This window comes from Arvicola amphibius, chromosome 13, assembly GCF_903992535.2.
Source record: "Arvicola amphibius chromosome 13, mArvAmp1.2, whole genome shotgun sequence".
Lineage (NCBI taxonomy): Eukaryota > Metazoa > Chordata > Mammalia > Rodentia > Cricetidae > Arvicola > Arvicola amphibius.
Window position 1 is genome coordinate 42,059,495 of NC_052059.1, and position 17,487 is coordinate 42,076,981.

General features: G+C 40.0%; 1 protein-coding gene across 1 annotated transcript in view; it reads left to right on the top strand.

The window, feature by feature from the left end:
• Fndc3a (fibronectin type III domain containing 3A) overlaps window positions 1-17,487 on the top strand; it is a 137,363-nt gene that overhangs the window by 22,052 nt on the left and 97,824 nt on the right. Inside the window, exon 2 of the mRNA XM_038309883.1 lies at window positions 5,503-5,640. Within this exon, the coding sequence (XP_038165811.1) occupies window positions 5,542-5,640 (99 nt within the window). The 5' untranslated portion in view covers window positions 5,503-5,541. The remainder of the gene's footprint in view (window positions 1-5,502; window positions 5,641-17,487) is intronic.

Consider the following 17,487-nt stretch of genomic DNA (forward strand, 5'->3'; position numbering starts at 1 on the left):
GAAGATCTGAGATGATCAGGTGGTCATTTTAGCTTTCAACATTAGTTTCTTGACAAACAGCACATACAGAGCAGTACAGGAATGGTCAGCAGGCGATGGTTATAGCTCAGTGGTCATGACCATGTAATAGCCCCTGGGCCAAGACACAGAGCAGAGTTGGTATCCCAGCAATTGCCTCCAGCCTCCATAGTAACTCCTCAAAGGCAGCTGATGTCCTGATTGCTAACACTGGATTGATTCTATTTTTGAATTTCTTATGCAGTTGAATAGTATATTCTCTTTACTTCTCACTCACATTGTATTTGTGAGATTTTATTCACATTTTCTAAATCACTTTCCTTGGTTTATATAGTTATTGAATAGGTTGGATGATTTCTAAGGACTGTATAGAGGTTGTATGTGGTTTTAAAAGATTATTAGCAAATCATGTTGTTACAAGTTCTTGTATTTTTGTGTTGGTCCACACGTGCATCCATTACTTTTGGGCATATGCTGTGAATCTCTAGTTAGATCGTGTCTAACTAGACTCCCTGTGTCTGTAGATTGGACTGTAGATGTAGGTGGTAATATGCATGCCTAGCTTGGCCAAGGACCTGGCTTCAAACCCTAGCATCAGAAACAGACTGGTAGATATTGTAAGATAATTTTTCTCCAGGATGATTTTAGGACTTCGTTGAGTACTCCACAGTCTCACCACCACTTGACACTGTCAGTCTTATACAGGTTTTCTCATCCTGTCCAGTCACATGTCATGCCATTCTAAGTTTAAATTACTTTTCCAACCAATAAATGATTTTGAGTTTTTTGTTTATTGGCACCTTGAATTCCTTTAGGTGTCGTGCTGCACCTATCTCCTTAGTCTACAGCTTACGTTTCATCCCATTAAAGACATTTTTAATGTAGCTCTCTTTTGAATATTGCTTATTTTTTTAAATTACTTTATAAATAATACCAATCAAAAGTCTCACATCCTCCCCTCCTCCCACTTCCCTCCCACTCCCCCCTACACCCTCTCCCATCCCACCAGTCCTAAGAGAGGGCAAGGCACCCTGCCCTGTGGAAATTCCAGGGCCCTCCCCCCCACTTCCAGGCTTAGGAAGGTATGCATTCAAAAGAGAATAGCATCCCAAAAAGCCAATACATGCAGTAGAGACAAATTCCAGTGCCATTATTATTGGCCCTTCAGTCTGCCCCAATTGTCAACCACATTCAGAGGGTCCAGTTTGATCCCATGCTCATTCATTCCCAGTCCAGTTGGAGTTGGTGAGCTCCCATTAGCTCATGCGCACTGTCTCAGTGGGTGAACCATACCCCCGTGGTCCTGACTTCCTTGCTCATATTTTCCCTTCTTCCCCTCTTCAGCTGGACCTTGGGAGCTCAGTCCAGTGCTCCGATGTGGGTCTCTGTATCTGTCTCCATCCATCGCCTGACGAAGGCTCTTTGGTGATAGTCAAGATAGTCATCAGTCTGACTTCAGGGCAAGGCCAGTTCAGGTACCCTCTCCTCCACTGCCCAGGGTCCTAGCTGGGGTCATCCACGTGGACTCCTGGGAACCCCTCCAGAGCCAAGCCTCTTACCAACTCCAAAATGGCTCCCTCAATTAAGATATCTCCTTCCAGCTCCCATATCCGTCCTTCCTCCATCTCAACCATCTCACTCCCCCAAGCTCTCCTCAACCCCTTTCTCCCTCTCCCCTCCCCCCAGTCCCAAGCTTCCAACTTTTGCTTTTCAATCTTGTCTGCTTCCAGTTTCCAGGAGGATCTATATATGTTTTTCTTTGGGTTCACCTTATTACTTTGCTTCTCTAGGATCATGAACTAATGTCCTTTGTTTATGGCTAGAATCTACTAATGAGTGAGTACATACCATATTCATATTTTTGGGTCTGGGTTGTCTCACTCAGGATAGTGTTTTCTGCTTCCATCCATTTGCATGTAAAATTTAAGATGTCATTGTTTTTTACTGCTGAGTAGTACTCTAATGTGTATATGTGCCACACTTTCTTTATCCATTCTTCAGTTGAGGGGCATCTAGATTGTTTCCAGGTTCTGGCCATTACAAATAATGTTGATGTGGACTAAGGGGAACACTCATGCATTGCTGGTGGGAATGCAAACTTGTGCAACCACTTTGGAAATCAGTGTGGTGGTTTCTCAGAAAATTGGGAGTCAGCCTACCTCAGGATCCAGCAATACCACTCTTGGGAATATACCCAAGAGATGCCCAGTCATACTACAAAAGCATTTGTTCAACTATGTTAAATGTAGCTCTTAATGAAATTTTGAAATTATTTTTCCTTTATGATTTGTGATACATTTTAGAAGTAATTTTGATAGTGATATACTGGAGTCATCTTTACTTTTATACAGATATTATTAAAAATGCATAGATTTGCAGGGCAGTTTTTAGCCAGTGTGTGTTCTACATTGTTAGTTAGAGCATGAAGCATGCTCGTGTGCTTTTAGTTTGAGAACAGAGGTGAGCTGTTTACTCCAGGACATCAACAATTACCATACTGTTCCTACTCTTTCTGCATACAGTAGATATTACATAATAAGAAGGAGAAAGATGTGTAACTACAACAGCAGCTGGTTTGGGTCCTAAGACAAGATGAGGATGTAGACTGTTTAGTAGCAAAATTGGATTAGCGTGAATGAAGTTGACAATTTCTGCACAGAGTGTAAGCTATCAAGTACAATATTTGAGTTGCAGGGCTAAAGTTTATAAATTTAAAGCCCATCATCCTTGCATGTGAGGAGATGGATATGGTCCTATAGTAAACAAGTTTATAAATAAAGCTTTGGTATGTTGTGAGACGAGAGGTATACACAATTGAGAGTCACCGTGTGTGTGCTGGGAACTGAACACTGATCTTCTGGAAGAGCCAGTGCTCTTAATCACTTAGCCATCTATCCAAACATTCTTACTAAGAAAAATGAAGTTAGACTTAGTGATGCGTGACTGTAATCTCTGAGAACCAGAGAGAGAAGGATTGTCATGAATTTGATGACACACTCAGGTATATGGGCAGGACAAAATAGCAAAACTGAAATACTCAGTAATCTCAAAATACAAAAACAAAAAAAAGGAAAAAAATAAACAATTCTAGAGGTGATGCTCAGTACCGCCCTCGTTTGAGATCAGCCTGGTCTACAAAGCAAGTTCCAGGACAGCCAGGACTGTTGCACCAAGAAACCATGTTGAAAAACAACAAAACAAAACAAAACCAAACCAAACAAAAATACCAGAAAGGAGATGGCTCAGTGGCTAAAGTGTCCTACACAAAAGTGTGAGGACCTGAGTTCAGATCCCAGATGCATCTGTAATCCCAGCATTCTGTGGGGGATGGGAGGTAGAGATGTAGAAGGAGCAGCGGGCTGCGTTCCTGCCCGGCTCCTGCACGGCTAGCTTAACCCCAGAATAATTACACGGAAACTATTCATTTAAACACTGCCTGGCCCATTAGTTTCAGCCTCTTATTGGCTAATTCTCACATCTTGCTTAACCCATTTCTATTAATGTGTGTAGCACCACGAGGTGGTAGCTTATCAGGAAGATCCTAACCTGCGTTTGTCTTGGAGAGGAGAGCCATGGCGACTGCCTGAGGCGTCTGCCTGACTCTGCTTTTTTTCTCCCACAATTCTGTTCTGTCTACTCCGCCTACCTAATTTTCTGTCCTATTAAAGGGCGAAGGCAGTTTCTTTATTAACCAATGAAACTAACACATAGACAGATGACCCTCCTCCATCATGGAGACAAGAATACCTAGAAGCTCATGGGCTAGCTGGCCTGGTGTGGACAGTGATGAACAGCAGGAGACACTGTTCCAGCTGGTAAGGCTAGAACCAGCTACCAAAGGTGGACTTCCCATGTTTATACCATGCCACAGTGCGTGCATATGTGCGCACACGTGTACACACACACACACACACACACACACTCACAAGAAAAGGAAAAAAAATGAGCGCAGTGAGGAGGAGGAGGAAGACAGACCCTTGTGACCCTAGGTATCCAGGTACCACAGCAGAGGATTGAAGTCTAGCTTGTATGACACTAAGAGTCCATCTGTTAATGAAATAAAAGTTCATTGCCAGTATAACTAGGAGACAAAGATGGGGAGTGAAGGAAGAAAACAAAATAGGAAGGGAGGACAAAAATAAAACACAGAATCTTTCTTTGTGAGTTTACTTTCTGGAAATGTTATGCCCTTATATAATAAAATTGTAAGACTTTTAAGAGTCAAAATATCACATGACTCTATATTGCCTTATAATTCTTTGTAAATTTCATGGAGAAATTATTTATGTGATTCAAAGTGTTGGGTTTTATCATCTCTAAGTGATTTAGTAGTGCACATTATGCCAGAAGTTATTTTTTAATTCTGCATGTGTATGTAGTATAAACACTGTATTTAAGTGTCATGCCTTTTCTTAAGACAGCCAATGATATAAGATGTACCTTATTAGGGTTTTCAGTATGAAATCATTAATAAGTACCTGTGTTGAATATAGTTTGTAAAGTCTCAGAGCAGTTTCTAATACAGAAAATTGTTTTCAAGTTGAATCAACTTGAATTTCTGGGAAGATTTAACAGCTTAAAATTAAAAAAAAAATGTGAATTTCAACTATGGAAGTTGAATCTCTTGCCCCTTGGCATTGAATCCGTGAATGCTGCAAGCATTCAAAATGTTTATTTTACAGCTCAGCCTAGATTTAGTAACATGTATGATTGTTCAGTTGGTTCAGTTTGCTGATGTTTTATTGGTTCATGCTGTGTAGACTATTCCTTGCCACCCTCCCCTTGCCATGTGAGTGCTAGCGCATCTGCCACTAAAGGGTTCTAAATGCGTGCAAGCATCCTTTCATTAACAGAAGGGTTCATTTGCTGCAGAGTTATTCCCGCTCATGAAAGAATAATGAAAGCAGATGAATGGATAATGTAAGAGCTTAAAACTTAAAACTTGAAGGTTCTTATCCTAATCCTGAACAAGTTCTCTCCTTTCTTTTTTAAAACTGTTTTACTTCGTATGAGTATTCAATGAAAAATCGTAATTCTTTTTGTGTAGAGCCTCAAGGCAAACAGGATGACAGGAAGATTGGGTCTTTGTAATTACCTTGTCTGCTCAAAGAAAAATGTCAGTGTCAGAGGTAGAGTTGCCTCATTCAGCCATTGGAGTTTGATGTCTATCATAGGGTGTAGATTAAATGATTATTCTTAAATTAAATACCCACTATCTGGGATGGAAGGGTGGAGAGACAGACATGAATTTAAATAGCGGTTCTGGTATTAGAATATACAGAATATTCTGGGTTTAGAATATACAGTGTACTAATTGGTCGGTTTGTAAAGAATACATTTTTCAAAGAGTTGACTGAAAAAAGTAGTCAGGAGGTCTCTTTGGATTCCTTTGGACATTATGTCTGTTAGTGAGGCAATTCCTGAGTGTGTTTTAATGTGTTCTCTGGATGTAAACAACAGTGGCCATGTTTTTTTGTTTTGCAGAGTTGGAGGGCTATCCGGTGTATTGATGCCTTATTGATAATGGCAGAACACCCGCCATTGCTAGACACAGCTCAGATTTTAAGTAGCGACATCTCTCTTCTGTCTGCCCCTATTGTAAGTGCAGATGGAACACAACAGGTAAGGAGATGGAAATGTATGTTACCTCATGTCTTATAATTATTGTTCTCTTATGTCTAAGGAGCTGTTCTCTTTGCCATCAAATAACCAGTAGTAATACACTTGTGTGCTAGATTTTTCTGTCCTGTGCAAACACAAGGGAAGTGTTTGTCTTGATTTTTGTTGTCAGTTGTGCTCACACACTTCTTTTTTTTAAATTAATTTATTTTTTAAAAAGCTGTCTTTGTTTCATTTTGTATACCATTCCCAGTTCCTACTGCCTTCCCTCCTCCCGCTTCCTCAACCTTTTCCCCCCATACTACCTTCCTCCCCCCATCTACTCTTCAGAGAGGGTAAGCCCTCCCATGGTGAGTCAACAAAGTCTAGAACATTGTTTTGGGGAAGGTTCAAGGCCCTGCCCACTATATCTAGGCTGAGCAAGGTATCCCTCCAAAGGGAATGGGTTTCAAAAAGCCAATACTAGCAGCAGGGTTAAATCCTGGCCTCAGCGCTAGTGGCCCCACAGTCTGCCTCACAGTCTGCCCTAGCCATACAACTGTCAGCCACATTCCGAGTACCTAGTTTGGTCCTATGCTGGTTTCCTCACTGTCAGACCAGAGTTGGTGAGCTCCTGTTAGCTCAGGTAAGCTGTTTCATTGAGTGTCCCTATCATGGTCTTGACCTCTTTGCTCAGATTCTCATTCATCGCACTCTTCAGTTGGACTTTGGGAGCTCAGTCCAGTGCTCCGTGAGAAAGCTCACACACTTTCTTAGCATCACCTTCTTTTGCTAACTTGGTTTTCAGGGTCAGATGGAAGCCTCTTAAAGGGTCCCCCTCCCTGAGTAATCACAGTTGTGGCAGGTACTCATGTACTTTTATGAGTCTCCTACAGATTGCTGTTAACATTGGTTGTCTGACTGTAATCAGCTGATCATAGTATGCTGCCCTGGCTGCTCTCACTGTGTGTTCTGCTGAGGGAAGACACAGTACCAGGCTGACACATCGCTACAGTGGCCTACACCTTGGTTCACTTCTTGGTAAACATTCCTTAAAATCTGAGAGCACTGGGGCTATGAAGTGGCTGTCAAGAATAGTCCACGCTGAAGCAGAAATATGGGACAAAACACTTATATGCACGAAATTAAGAGATACCCTTAAAAAACTGTGTAACAGAGAAACTTGACAGTGGATGTTCTTTTTGTTTTATTTTGTTTTGGTTTGGTTTTTGTTGTTTTTTGAGACAGATTTCTCTGTGTAACAGTTCTGGTTGTCCTAGAACTCACTTTGTAGACTAGACTGGCTTTGAACTCACAGAGATCCACTTGCCTCTGCCTCCCAAGTGCTGGGATTAACAGTGTGCGCCTCCACTGCCTGGTGACAGTGGATGTTCTTAATATTGGTTCAAAAACTGACTAATAAGCCAAGTCAGAGCTCACCTGCGAGCTGACATCATTTGGAGCCTGGGAAAGCAGCAAGCTGTACTCTGCTGTGTGCTGGGATGGTGGGGGAAGTCCACAGCCACAGATCCTCTGTGTTGTCCAGACTTTCTCAGTGGCATGCTTTCCCTTGTATCTCCCGGGATCAAATTAATTTTCTTATATTTGTCTGTTAAGATTACCTGCTCCCTCAAGAATACTTTGTCTGTTCACTCCTTGTGTAGACAGCCTGCTGTGTCGCATTAGTTGTAGTGGGTTTGGCTTGTGAACTGTAGCGGGACTCTCCTGACATCTAGTGCTGCTTTTAGAGAAGCAGCGGTAGGCATCCCCTCCTCTGACTGGAAGGCTTGGCCTTCTTAGTAGGAGGTTTTTGGCTTTTTGTTTGTTTTCTTTTTGAGACAGGGTCTCACTGTGTAGCTCTGAGTGGCCTAGAACTTGCTATGTAGGCCAGTGTGTCTTCAGATCCACAGAGCTCTTCTAGCCTCTGCTTCCTGAATGCTGGAATTAAAGGTGTTCACCACCACACCCAGCTAGTAATAGATTTTTATTTTGTTTTTAATAATAATTTTATTCATTTGAAATTATAATATAGTTAATATCATTTCACCCTTCCTTTTCCTCCCCCAATTCTCCCATGTAACACACATACACGCACATACACACATGCACACACACACCCGCACACATACACACACACACACACACACACACACACACACACACACACACACTGCCCAATCTGTATCATGTTACCTGAATGAGTGTGATCTCAGAGCTGACCACTTGATGTCAGATAACCAATTGGGGGAGTTCTTCCTTGGGAAGACGATTCCCCCACTCAGAGCATCCCCAGTTCTTGTCCATAATTCTTTGGTTAGGGTGAGGCCTCAGGTTTTCCCTTTCGTGTCCATTGGTGCTGTCATTGGTTAGGTCTCTTTTAGGCAGCCATGTTGATGAGACTTGTTGAGTGTAGCGTTTCTGGCATTTCTAGGAGCCACAACTTCACAATAATCTTCCTATTCCTATGGCTCTTAAAATCCTGCTCCCTCTTTTTGTGTTGATCCCTGATCCTGAGGTTCCGGAACTATGTTGTGGCTGTATCATTTGGGTCTGACTATCATCCAGTCCTTGTTTTCTGCACTTTGATCTGTTATGGTTTTCTGTGTGTCTCCATTTCTTGTGCAAAAAGAACTTTTTTTTGATGAGGGGTTTAATGCAGTTTTAGACTTGTGAGAAAAACTGAGTGACTGTATAGAGAGTTCTAATACATCACCTCCTCAGTTATTCCCACTGTTAACATGGGTGTTAAATATTAACATATAAATTACAACCCAAATGACATCACTAGATAATACACGAAGTTCCTCAGCTACCAAAACCTCATTATTTGTCAGGGTTAGGGTTCATGCTCCACACTCTATAGGTCTGTGAGTTTTGACATGTACATACAGCATACTTAAATTATCATATACAGAGTAGCTTCTCAACTCCAGGAAGTCCCATGTTTCCCCTGTTCATCTCTCCTTCACTGTCCCTGAGGTTTGGCAGCCACTGGTTTTCTTGCTGTGTAATGTACTTTTATCTCTCCTGGAATGCCATGTAATTGAATTGGCAATATAACCTTTTCAGATTGGTTACTCTGACTTCACAAAATGATCTGAACAGTTTCTTCTCATGGTTTAATTGCCCCATTTCTGTTTTATGATTGTATAATAACCATTGTGTGGTTGCTCTAGGACAGATTATTTATCTAGTCTTCTTTTGAAACCTACCTCGGTTACTTTGAGTTTTGGACGCTTAGGTGTATATTTAACATTCTGGTGCAGAGCTGACAGTGCATGGTGAGAGATGACTGTCAGGTCACTGTATAGAGCAATGTTAGTTTGTAGGAAGCTGCCAAACTGTCTTCACAGTGTGTGGTTTTGGTTTGATCTGAGATATCCTCAGCGGTGGAGGAAGTAGAGCACGTAGGACTGACTCATGCTGTTGGAAATTCATTTCAGGGAATGTGAACTTCTCAAGTGGGATGCTCTGCTCTGCATCCTGCCATCATCAGAGATGGTCAGATAGTTTGGTCCCTCATGTAGCTCAACAGTTTTCTAATTTAAATTTATCTTCTTTGGCTTCTATGTGTTCTTCTTCTGAATGGATTGAATGTTCTTAAGATGCTGGTGAAGATAATCTCAGGCTGGGCAAGCATGTAGTTTGGTGATAAAGCATATGCTTAGCCTGTAGTAGGTCCTGGATTTAACCTTCAGCACTACTACTAGAAGCAGAACTACTCACCATGTCCTGTGCACGGTCTTAATCATAATTGTCTCCATTTAGTCAGTCCCTTTTATTGCTTCATAAGTGTCCCATCTGATGTGCTTCCACAGGCTTTTGCTTTATTTTGAAGACTAAGAGAACACAGAGAAGCTGATAACATTATCTGAAGCTTTTTATTATTTGTATTTCCCAAAGAAGGCTGACAGGCATGAGATAGCAGCATGAGCTCTGAGGAAGCCTGGGCTGAGAGCTTTGCTGAAGAGGGTCCATGAAAGGCAAAACAGGTTGTTATAATGCCAGTGGGCTTTGAGCAGTAGGCATATTTTTTAGTTGATTGGTTACTCCACCCTCCACACCCCAGGATTTAGAAAAAGGAAAATACTTGCTTGGTGTATATGAATTGGATAAGGTGGTTGAGGCTGTAAAGGTGGGACTGATTGGTTTGATATAATAAGGGGTGTTCCTGGCCACGTCCTTTAGTATCCCTGAAAATTGGCTCTTTGAGAGGCTGCGGGCTGTTGCATGTGGATGAAATGTTTAAGTGGCATAAAGCAAGGAAAATAGTGAACACAAAGGGAACCTGAGTTAAGGTCAAATTAGTGATAATTTGTGAAATATTAAGTAGGTAGAATTAATTAATAAGTCAGGACAAACTGAGGATAAAATCTCCCAGGCATTTCTTTTGGATATGTGTCTGGGGACGGCAAGAACACTCACTAAGAAAGTCAAGTCTCAGCAGTCAGGAGAAGTAAGATAATTTTATGGCTATAAATATCCTTTTAAACAGTAAGTCAAAAGTTTTATTGCTCATGCTGTATGTCCATCACAGGTTAACTGTGGCTCTGCCCATATTATCTTCTCTTGAGACCCATGCTTGTAGGTTGTTGCTGGTAACATTCAAATCCATGCTGACCTCCATTCACGTTTCCCTGACACTAGTGGACTGGGATAGTCTTCCTTTAGGGCCAAAAGGGTCCTGTACACTAGAGAGAACAGAGGTAACAACAGGTTTAGGATGTAAGGGTAGAAAGTATAAGAAAAATGATTTTCCAGTCTTTGGGGATGTGTCAGCAGAGGCAGTAAAAATGAAAACAGCCACCATCCAAGCCCTTGCTGTGTGCCAAGCTGAGCCAGGCCTGGTCTATGCATTGTGTTCTTCATTCTTATCACAGCCTTAGAGGGATGGAACATTTCCATCTTTCTAGAAACTATGAATTAAGGTGGTATTTAGTTGTACGTTACTAGATCAAGTCATGTAGCTTCTAAAAGGAGAGACAGGATCAGGCTGACTCTGTGAGGTTCCTAGTCACACACCATGCTTCTAATTGCCATAAAAATAACGTAACAGGCTAGATTCACGGAAGATTGTCCTAGAGTCAGAGATCTTAAATTACCAACATATTTGAGTAAAGTTGTAGGAATATGTGAGATCATTTGTAATTATTTTGTGTGCCTGTGGCTGTTTCAGTGCGTTGGGGTTGCGTGAAGCTGCCTGTGAATGGTGTTCCTTAGCTTTTTCTTTTTTGTGGACTTTGGTGGGCTTCTTGCTTTCCCAGCTGTCATCACGATGGGGAACTGCAGGGCCAGCCATCTGCCACTGGTTTAGGCAAACATGTGGTAACAGCGCTGGCCCATGACTGTGGTTTCCAGGGAACTCCTAGCTGAGCCCGATAATGGCAAGCCTTTGGGGATGAAGCATCTATGGAGGCTGCCATTCTGCCCTTCCAGTGGCCACTGTGGCTTTAAGACTTAGATTTCAAGGCTGAGAGTAGGGAGCAGAGGAGAGTACAGCTTCAGTGGTTCAGAACCCAATGCTCCTCCAGGATCCAGCTGTTTCCTTGAGCAGAGGAAATCAAAAACAGCAATGAAGACAAGCAGGGATGTGTGTCCACCTTCTCCCTCAGTGCCACCTAAAGAAACCTAAGTGCTGCATTTCCGAGGTGAGCGTGGACTGTTGTTGTTTTATCTCCATGGATGCTATGTATATTTATAGAGAATTAAGATTTACTAGTAACTTAAAATCAGATACGGGAACTTTAAAAAGTGATCATACTTAATTTCAAAAAGCTATAAATTAAATTTTGCCCTTTAAAAACAGATACTAATGTGCCAAGCTATACCTACTTATTGAACCTTAGGGATCAGATTACTGAGACATTCAAATAAGAACTCACTGTTTGTGCTGTAGAACCCCAATGCAGACCCTGGGTCATAGATTTCATAGCTGCTGAACTTGTCTTCTCCTTGCTTTGTATTTGTAGTTTAAATAGCTCTTTGTGAGAGCCCTGCTTAGATGCTCTGGGAAAATTAGACTTTAAGCCAGGACCCCTACTTCCCACTGTTTTTTTTTCTCTCAGTGCCTACACCACACTACCTACAACGGTGCTTCTTGAAGAAATAAAATAACTTTAAAAACAAAAACAAACAAACAATTTTAAAAGCATGTACCAAAGTTACTACTATTAGGTAATGCATAAGAATCTTAAATAAAGAAAAATTTCTAAATAATGATGCTCCCAACCCCACAAAATTTTAAATCAGCGTATTGAATTGATGTATGTTGTGAATATATTTTATTATCATTGGTTAATAAAGAAGCTACTTCAGTCTATGGCAGGGCAGAATAAAGCCAGGTGGGAAATCCAAACAGAGATATGTAGAGAGAGTAAGCAGAGTCAGGGAGACACCATGTAACTGCCAAAGGAGAAAGATGCTGGGAACCTTTCCGGTAGGTCACAGCCTCTTGGTAATACACAGATTAACAGAAATGGGTTAATTTAAGATATGCGTTAGTTAATAAGAAGCCTGAGCTAATAGGCCAGACAGTGTTGTAATTAATATAGCTTCTGTGTGATTATTTTGGTCTGGGCGTCTGGGAAATGAACGAGCAGTCTCCATTTACATTGGATTGAATGCCAAAACTGCTTTAATACCTGGTAATACTAGAGTATACTAGAAAAATGATTTTCGTATCCCAAGATTTTAATATGTATCTTTTATGCCTTCCTCTTGCGGTGGGGGGGGGGATTCATGAATAAAACCTCATTCTTTAGCCAGTAATCATCAGTCCCAGGGCTTCATATATATCTTTAAACATGTTGCGGACTTTTAATAATTCTTCACCAATGTAACTCAGAAATTCAGTTTAAAGCTAAAGTGGCTAGTAACCTTGATGGACACACTAATGAATGCCTTTGGTACCCAGAATACAGTTTACGTTTAGTGAGAGTAGAGGCACAGATTGCTTGAATACAAAGAACCTCTTCTCCAGGAGTGAGTCATAGATGAATTAGAGGTTTGAGGAAAGAAGGGAGGTTGGAATTATGTTTTAAAGGAAGAAAATGCAAATTAAAACCCCAATGAGCCCCTGGGCGTGGTCTCCAGTGCCACAAAACAAAACAAAACTTAACAAGAAAGTAAATATTAACCAGCCTTTCATTGAAAGGCTTGTGGATCAGTAAGATCCTTTATACACGACTGGCTCTCTGTTTTGATGGAGTTACCTGAAGCTACAAGCCAAGACTGATGTCACCCTTATTGAATATTAGAGGTTGGGCTTGAACTCCTGATGGATCCTTCTGTCTTCACTTCCCAAGTGCTGGGAAAGCTGTGTACTGCTGTGCTGAGGAAATGTTGTACATGCACTTGTACAAAACTGTTCACTGGTTTTTTTTTTTTTTGCCTGAATAATTGGAAGTGGTATTATTACTGATTCATAGTGGGAAAATAGGGGTAGATTTTAGAGGATTCATGCTTGAATAATACTTACCAGTATTCTGTTGAATGAATTTATACTAAGGGCATGTTGTATGGATGTAGTGTTCATATAAAAAGACTACCTAAGCTACTAAAACAGCAGCAAGAACAACAAAAAAGAAAGAAATATACAAGGATATAGCTGAAGCAGAGGCAGGCAGATCTTTGTAAGTTCAAGGCCAGCCTTGTCTACAAGAGTGAGTTCCGGGAAAGCTAGGAGTGTTAAACAGAGAAACCCTGTCTCGAAAAAATAAAAAAGAAGAATATTAAAGATGAAAAGTTAAATCACAAATTCACACACACACACACACACACACACACACACACACACACGCACGCGTGCGCTCATGACGTCTAAACTTACATTTATCAAAAGAGCATCTGCATATCATTGGTCAATATTAAAATTCTGGTTGATGCTTACAAGTAATGAACATAATACTTGCTACTTTTCTATTTTTCTGAAATATTTTACAACAAAAATAAAAGATATGAGATTATATATTTTAGGATAGTTGGTAAAGGTTTTAAATGTTATATTTTGACTTTTAGATTTGAACTAAAAACCAATAGGCAATCAATAAGGTTTCAAAATTAGATGGGTGAAACAAGGAAAATCCTTGAAGAAAATTATTTTGGCTTAGGAGCAGGCACAAAGAAAGACTCAGGAAGATGCCAATGACTGTGACAAGTGCCATCAACTCTAGAAAGCTGCTGGGTCATTCATGAGCCATGAGCCTGAGGCTCCTGGTGGGGTTTCTGTCCCCAAGTGTGGTTAGAGTTATGTTTGTACCAACCACATGAATAATGCCAACAAGGTTTGTAAAAGAGTAGCATCTGCTAAGACAGGTGCTAATGCACATTAGCCTCCTAACACTTAGGAGGCTGAGGCAGGAGGATTGTTTGAGAGCAGATTGCTGCATAGCAACACCCTATCTCAGGAAAAAAAAAACCAAAATAATATTCTAAATTAGCACTTGCTGTATAACTTCGGCACATTCTGAACTTAGGGAGAATTTGACAAACAATCCGGCTAAAATATTTCCCTGGGATGCAAACCAGTGATGTGAGATAGTCCAACCAACTATAGCAACACAAGGTGCGAGAAGATGGGCCTTAATGCTGATCTCTCAAGCGTATGCTGCAGTAATCACAAAGGATTCTACTACTTTTGCTGTATTTTCTGTAGGAGAGACCATGAAAGTTTATATGTATGTTTTCCTTGAATACTGATTTGTTGATTTGTTGATCTGAATTCACAGTACTTCTTCAGTAACAAACAAATATAGAACCATCAGATTTTTATTTTCAGTTTATTAGATTGGTTAAAAATCTCAGCATTCTTTACAGTTTGTATGTGAAAATATATATGTAATTTAAATATTGAGATTAAAAATATAGAGCATATGTTATGCAAACTATAACCAAAACAGAAGTGACATTCTGTTTAACTAAACTATATATAGACTTTCAGTTAAAGAAAAGTTGCTAGAGGTATTATGAATTTTATAATAGTAAGAGCTGGTTTTAGGGTTGTCGAGATAGGTCAAGCGGTTCAGAGCACATGCTGCTCCTGCAGAGGACTTGAGTTTGGTTCCCAGCATCCACATTGGACAGCTTACAGCTTTGCCTGTATCTTGTGCTCCAGGGCATTCAATACCCTCTGCTGGCCTTCACTAGAAACTGCACTCACATGTGCATAACTCCATACAGACATACACATATATAAATCTTTTTAAAAGAGGCCAGTCGGCATGTAACAATAAAATTTTCCAAATGCCCAAAGTGCTGACAGAGTTGAAAGAAAGGCTAGCCAATGAATCAACATTGAAGTTTCTGGCAAAGATAACCAAATTTCTAACAGGTCAGGTTCACAACACAGTAAGTCGTATATTATTGAAACCAAGAATGTAAGGTCTTATAGAAAGAAAAAAAGATAATTGGGTTATACAGTTGCATGCCAATAAATTGTGTACTATATGAACTAGACCAATATCTAAAAGGATATAAAGGAACTAAAATGAATCAAAATAATAACAAAACAAAATCTCAGTCTAAATAGAGCAATGCCAAATAAAGGAATTTGTATGTGAATGTATGCATGCAGACATACATATAAATTAAAATTTCTACAAGGAGAATCTGAACCCAAGGTGGCTTTTCTGGTGATTTCTACCAAATATTTAAGGCAGGATTAGCATCATACCTAAAGACAGACAGACAGAGTCATAAAAGGCTAGTGCACGGTATGAATATAGACACTGAGTCTTAGCAGTCCCAGTCTAGCAACATCTAAGATGATTCCAGGACAATTAAGAGGTGTCTCCTTTTCTGGGGTACTAGGTGGAGACACCTTAGTGGCTCAGAAGTATCTGAGTGAACACGGCTTCCCTTTCTGATGAAAACAAAACAGAACATCTGTTCAGTTGGAAAGCAGTGTAAGGAGCTCCTTCCACCTGAAAAGGGTACATATTACAAAATTCATATTAACTTTATGCTTAATGCTGAAGAACTGAATAGATTCCCCCTCAGATTAGGATCAAGACAGATACATAAGATAACAAATGTTGGCAAACGTGCAAAGTTGGACCCTTCATGCATTACTGGTAGGAATGTGGTCTGGTAAGTCCACTTTATAAGAGTTTGATATGTCCATGTTAAAAATTGCACAGCATCATTTTTAACAGATAAGGTAAAAATACTTTAAATGTCCACCAACAGAAAAATGGATAAACAAGATTTTTGTTTGTATCCATACAATATTATTCAGCCACAAACTAATTACAAAATACGTCAGTGCCTGCTACAATGGACCTAGAAAGCATTTTAAATGAAAGAAATCAGTCACGAAAACCTACACAAGTTCTGAGTTAAAAGAAAATATTGTAAAATTTGCTTTAGTAATGGGAAAGTAGTTTGGTAGTAGCACAGTTGTCTAGCATGTATGGATCCCCAGCTCTACAAATAATTTACTGGCTATAATGATGGTTGGTTTTATAACTCTGTATTCTATTTTTTTCTTTTTTATTTTATGTTTTCTCTGTATTCTAAAATCTACTGAAGTCTACATTTTATAGGACAAATGTTATGGTAAATGGCTTATAACTTAGTAAAACCCTTTAAAGCCCATCTACCTTTTCTGTTATGATTTAGATGTGATTGTTAGTGATAACTGTTCCCCCTAAGTTTCATCTTTCTTTTACAAATAGGTTAAAGTCGTGGAGCCGTTTTAAAAATTTTATTTAAATTTAAATTTTTATACCATGGATAGATGATAATTTCCAGGTATATGCCAAGTACCTTTTATACAGACACTTTCTACTTCATTAAACATGTTTCTCCATACTGTGTAGGTGAATAGACTGGCATTCTCCAAAACCAGAATTGCAAAATAACTAGAACTATAACATTAAAAACAAAGTACATTTAGATAGCATACTCTTAAATTCTGTCAGCTGATATTTGATGATCCAGAACCAAATGCTACTGCAGTTCTTTGTTGACTTAGTTGCTATGGTAACCAGATACATTCATGTCCAATGGGAAGCTTCTGTATGTTGGCTAATTTGATAAGAGGTTAGAGGTGGAGATGGACGAGTGTAACTCCTAGTGATTCTATCTTCGCCGTTCTGCCTCCGCATATACCACAGTAGGCAGTTGTGAAGTTATGTGAAATGCTGCTAGGATGGAGTTGTACAGGCTTTCCTTATTAGCACAGTCAAGTCCACTTGCCAGTGAGAACTGACTATGTCTAGTAGGGTTGGATCACACAGTGTTGGAACATCTCCCAGAAGCTGCTGACAGCTGTGGTCACAGCAGGTGAATGAAGTCATTAAAGAAGATGCAGGCAGCAGTGAGTAAAGTGCTGTGGTGGCCGCAAGGGCTGGCCACATGTCGGCGACGACAGCTTCAGTCCAGCTGATGATGGTTTCTATCTGAATCTTACGTATAGATTGGGGGTATAGATAAGGATCATGAACTGTCTAAAAATGTAGGCTCAGGAAATAGCTGCATTTTCCAGTTTTAAGTTTAGGTTAGCATTACTGACCTTTTCTAAAAATATAAATAATTTTATTAAATATCTAGTTATTTTTACTTTGGAAGAATACTATGGATTTAAATGAAAAATAGTGAAAGCAACTTTTCTGATGTATAATTAGTGTACTAATACTTTAAATATGTTGGTTTTTTATCACTGAGGTTATTTTAGCTTATAGCTTGTATTAGGACTTTTACTGCTATGACCAGTCACCATGACTAAAAGCAAGTCAGGGAGAAAAGGGTTTGCTTTTGCTATATATCCTGAATCACAGTCCGTTGAGAGAAGCCAATGAAGGAACTTAAACCAGGACCGTGGAGGCAGGAGTTGATACAGAGGCCATGGATGAGTGCTGCTTACTGGCTTGC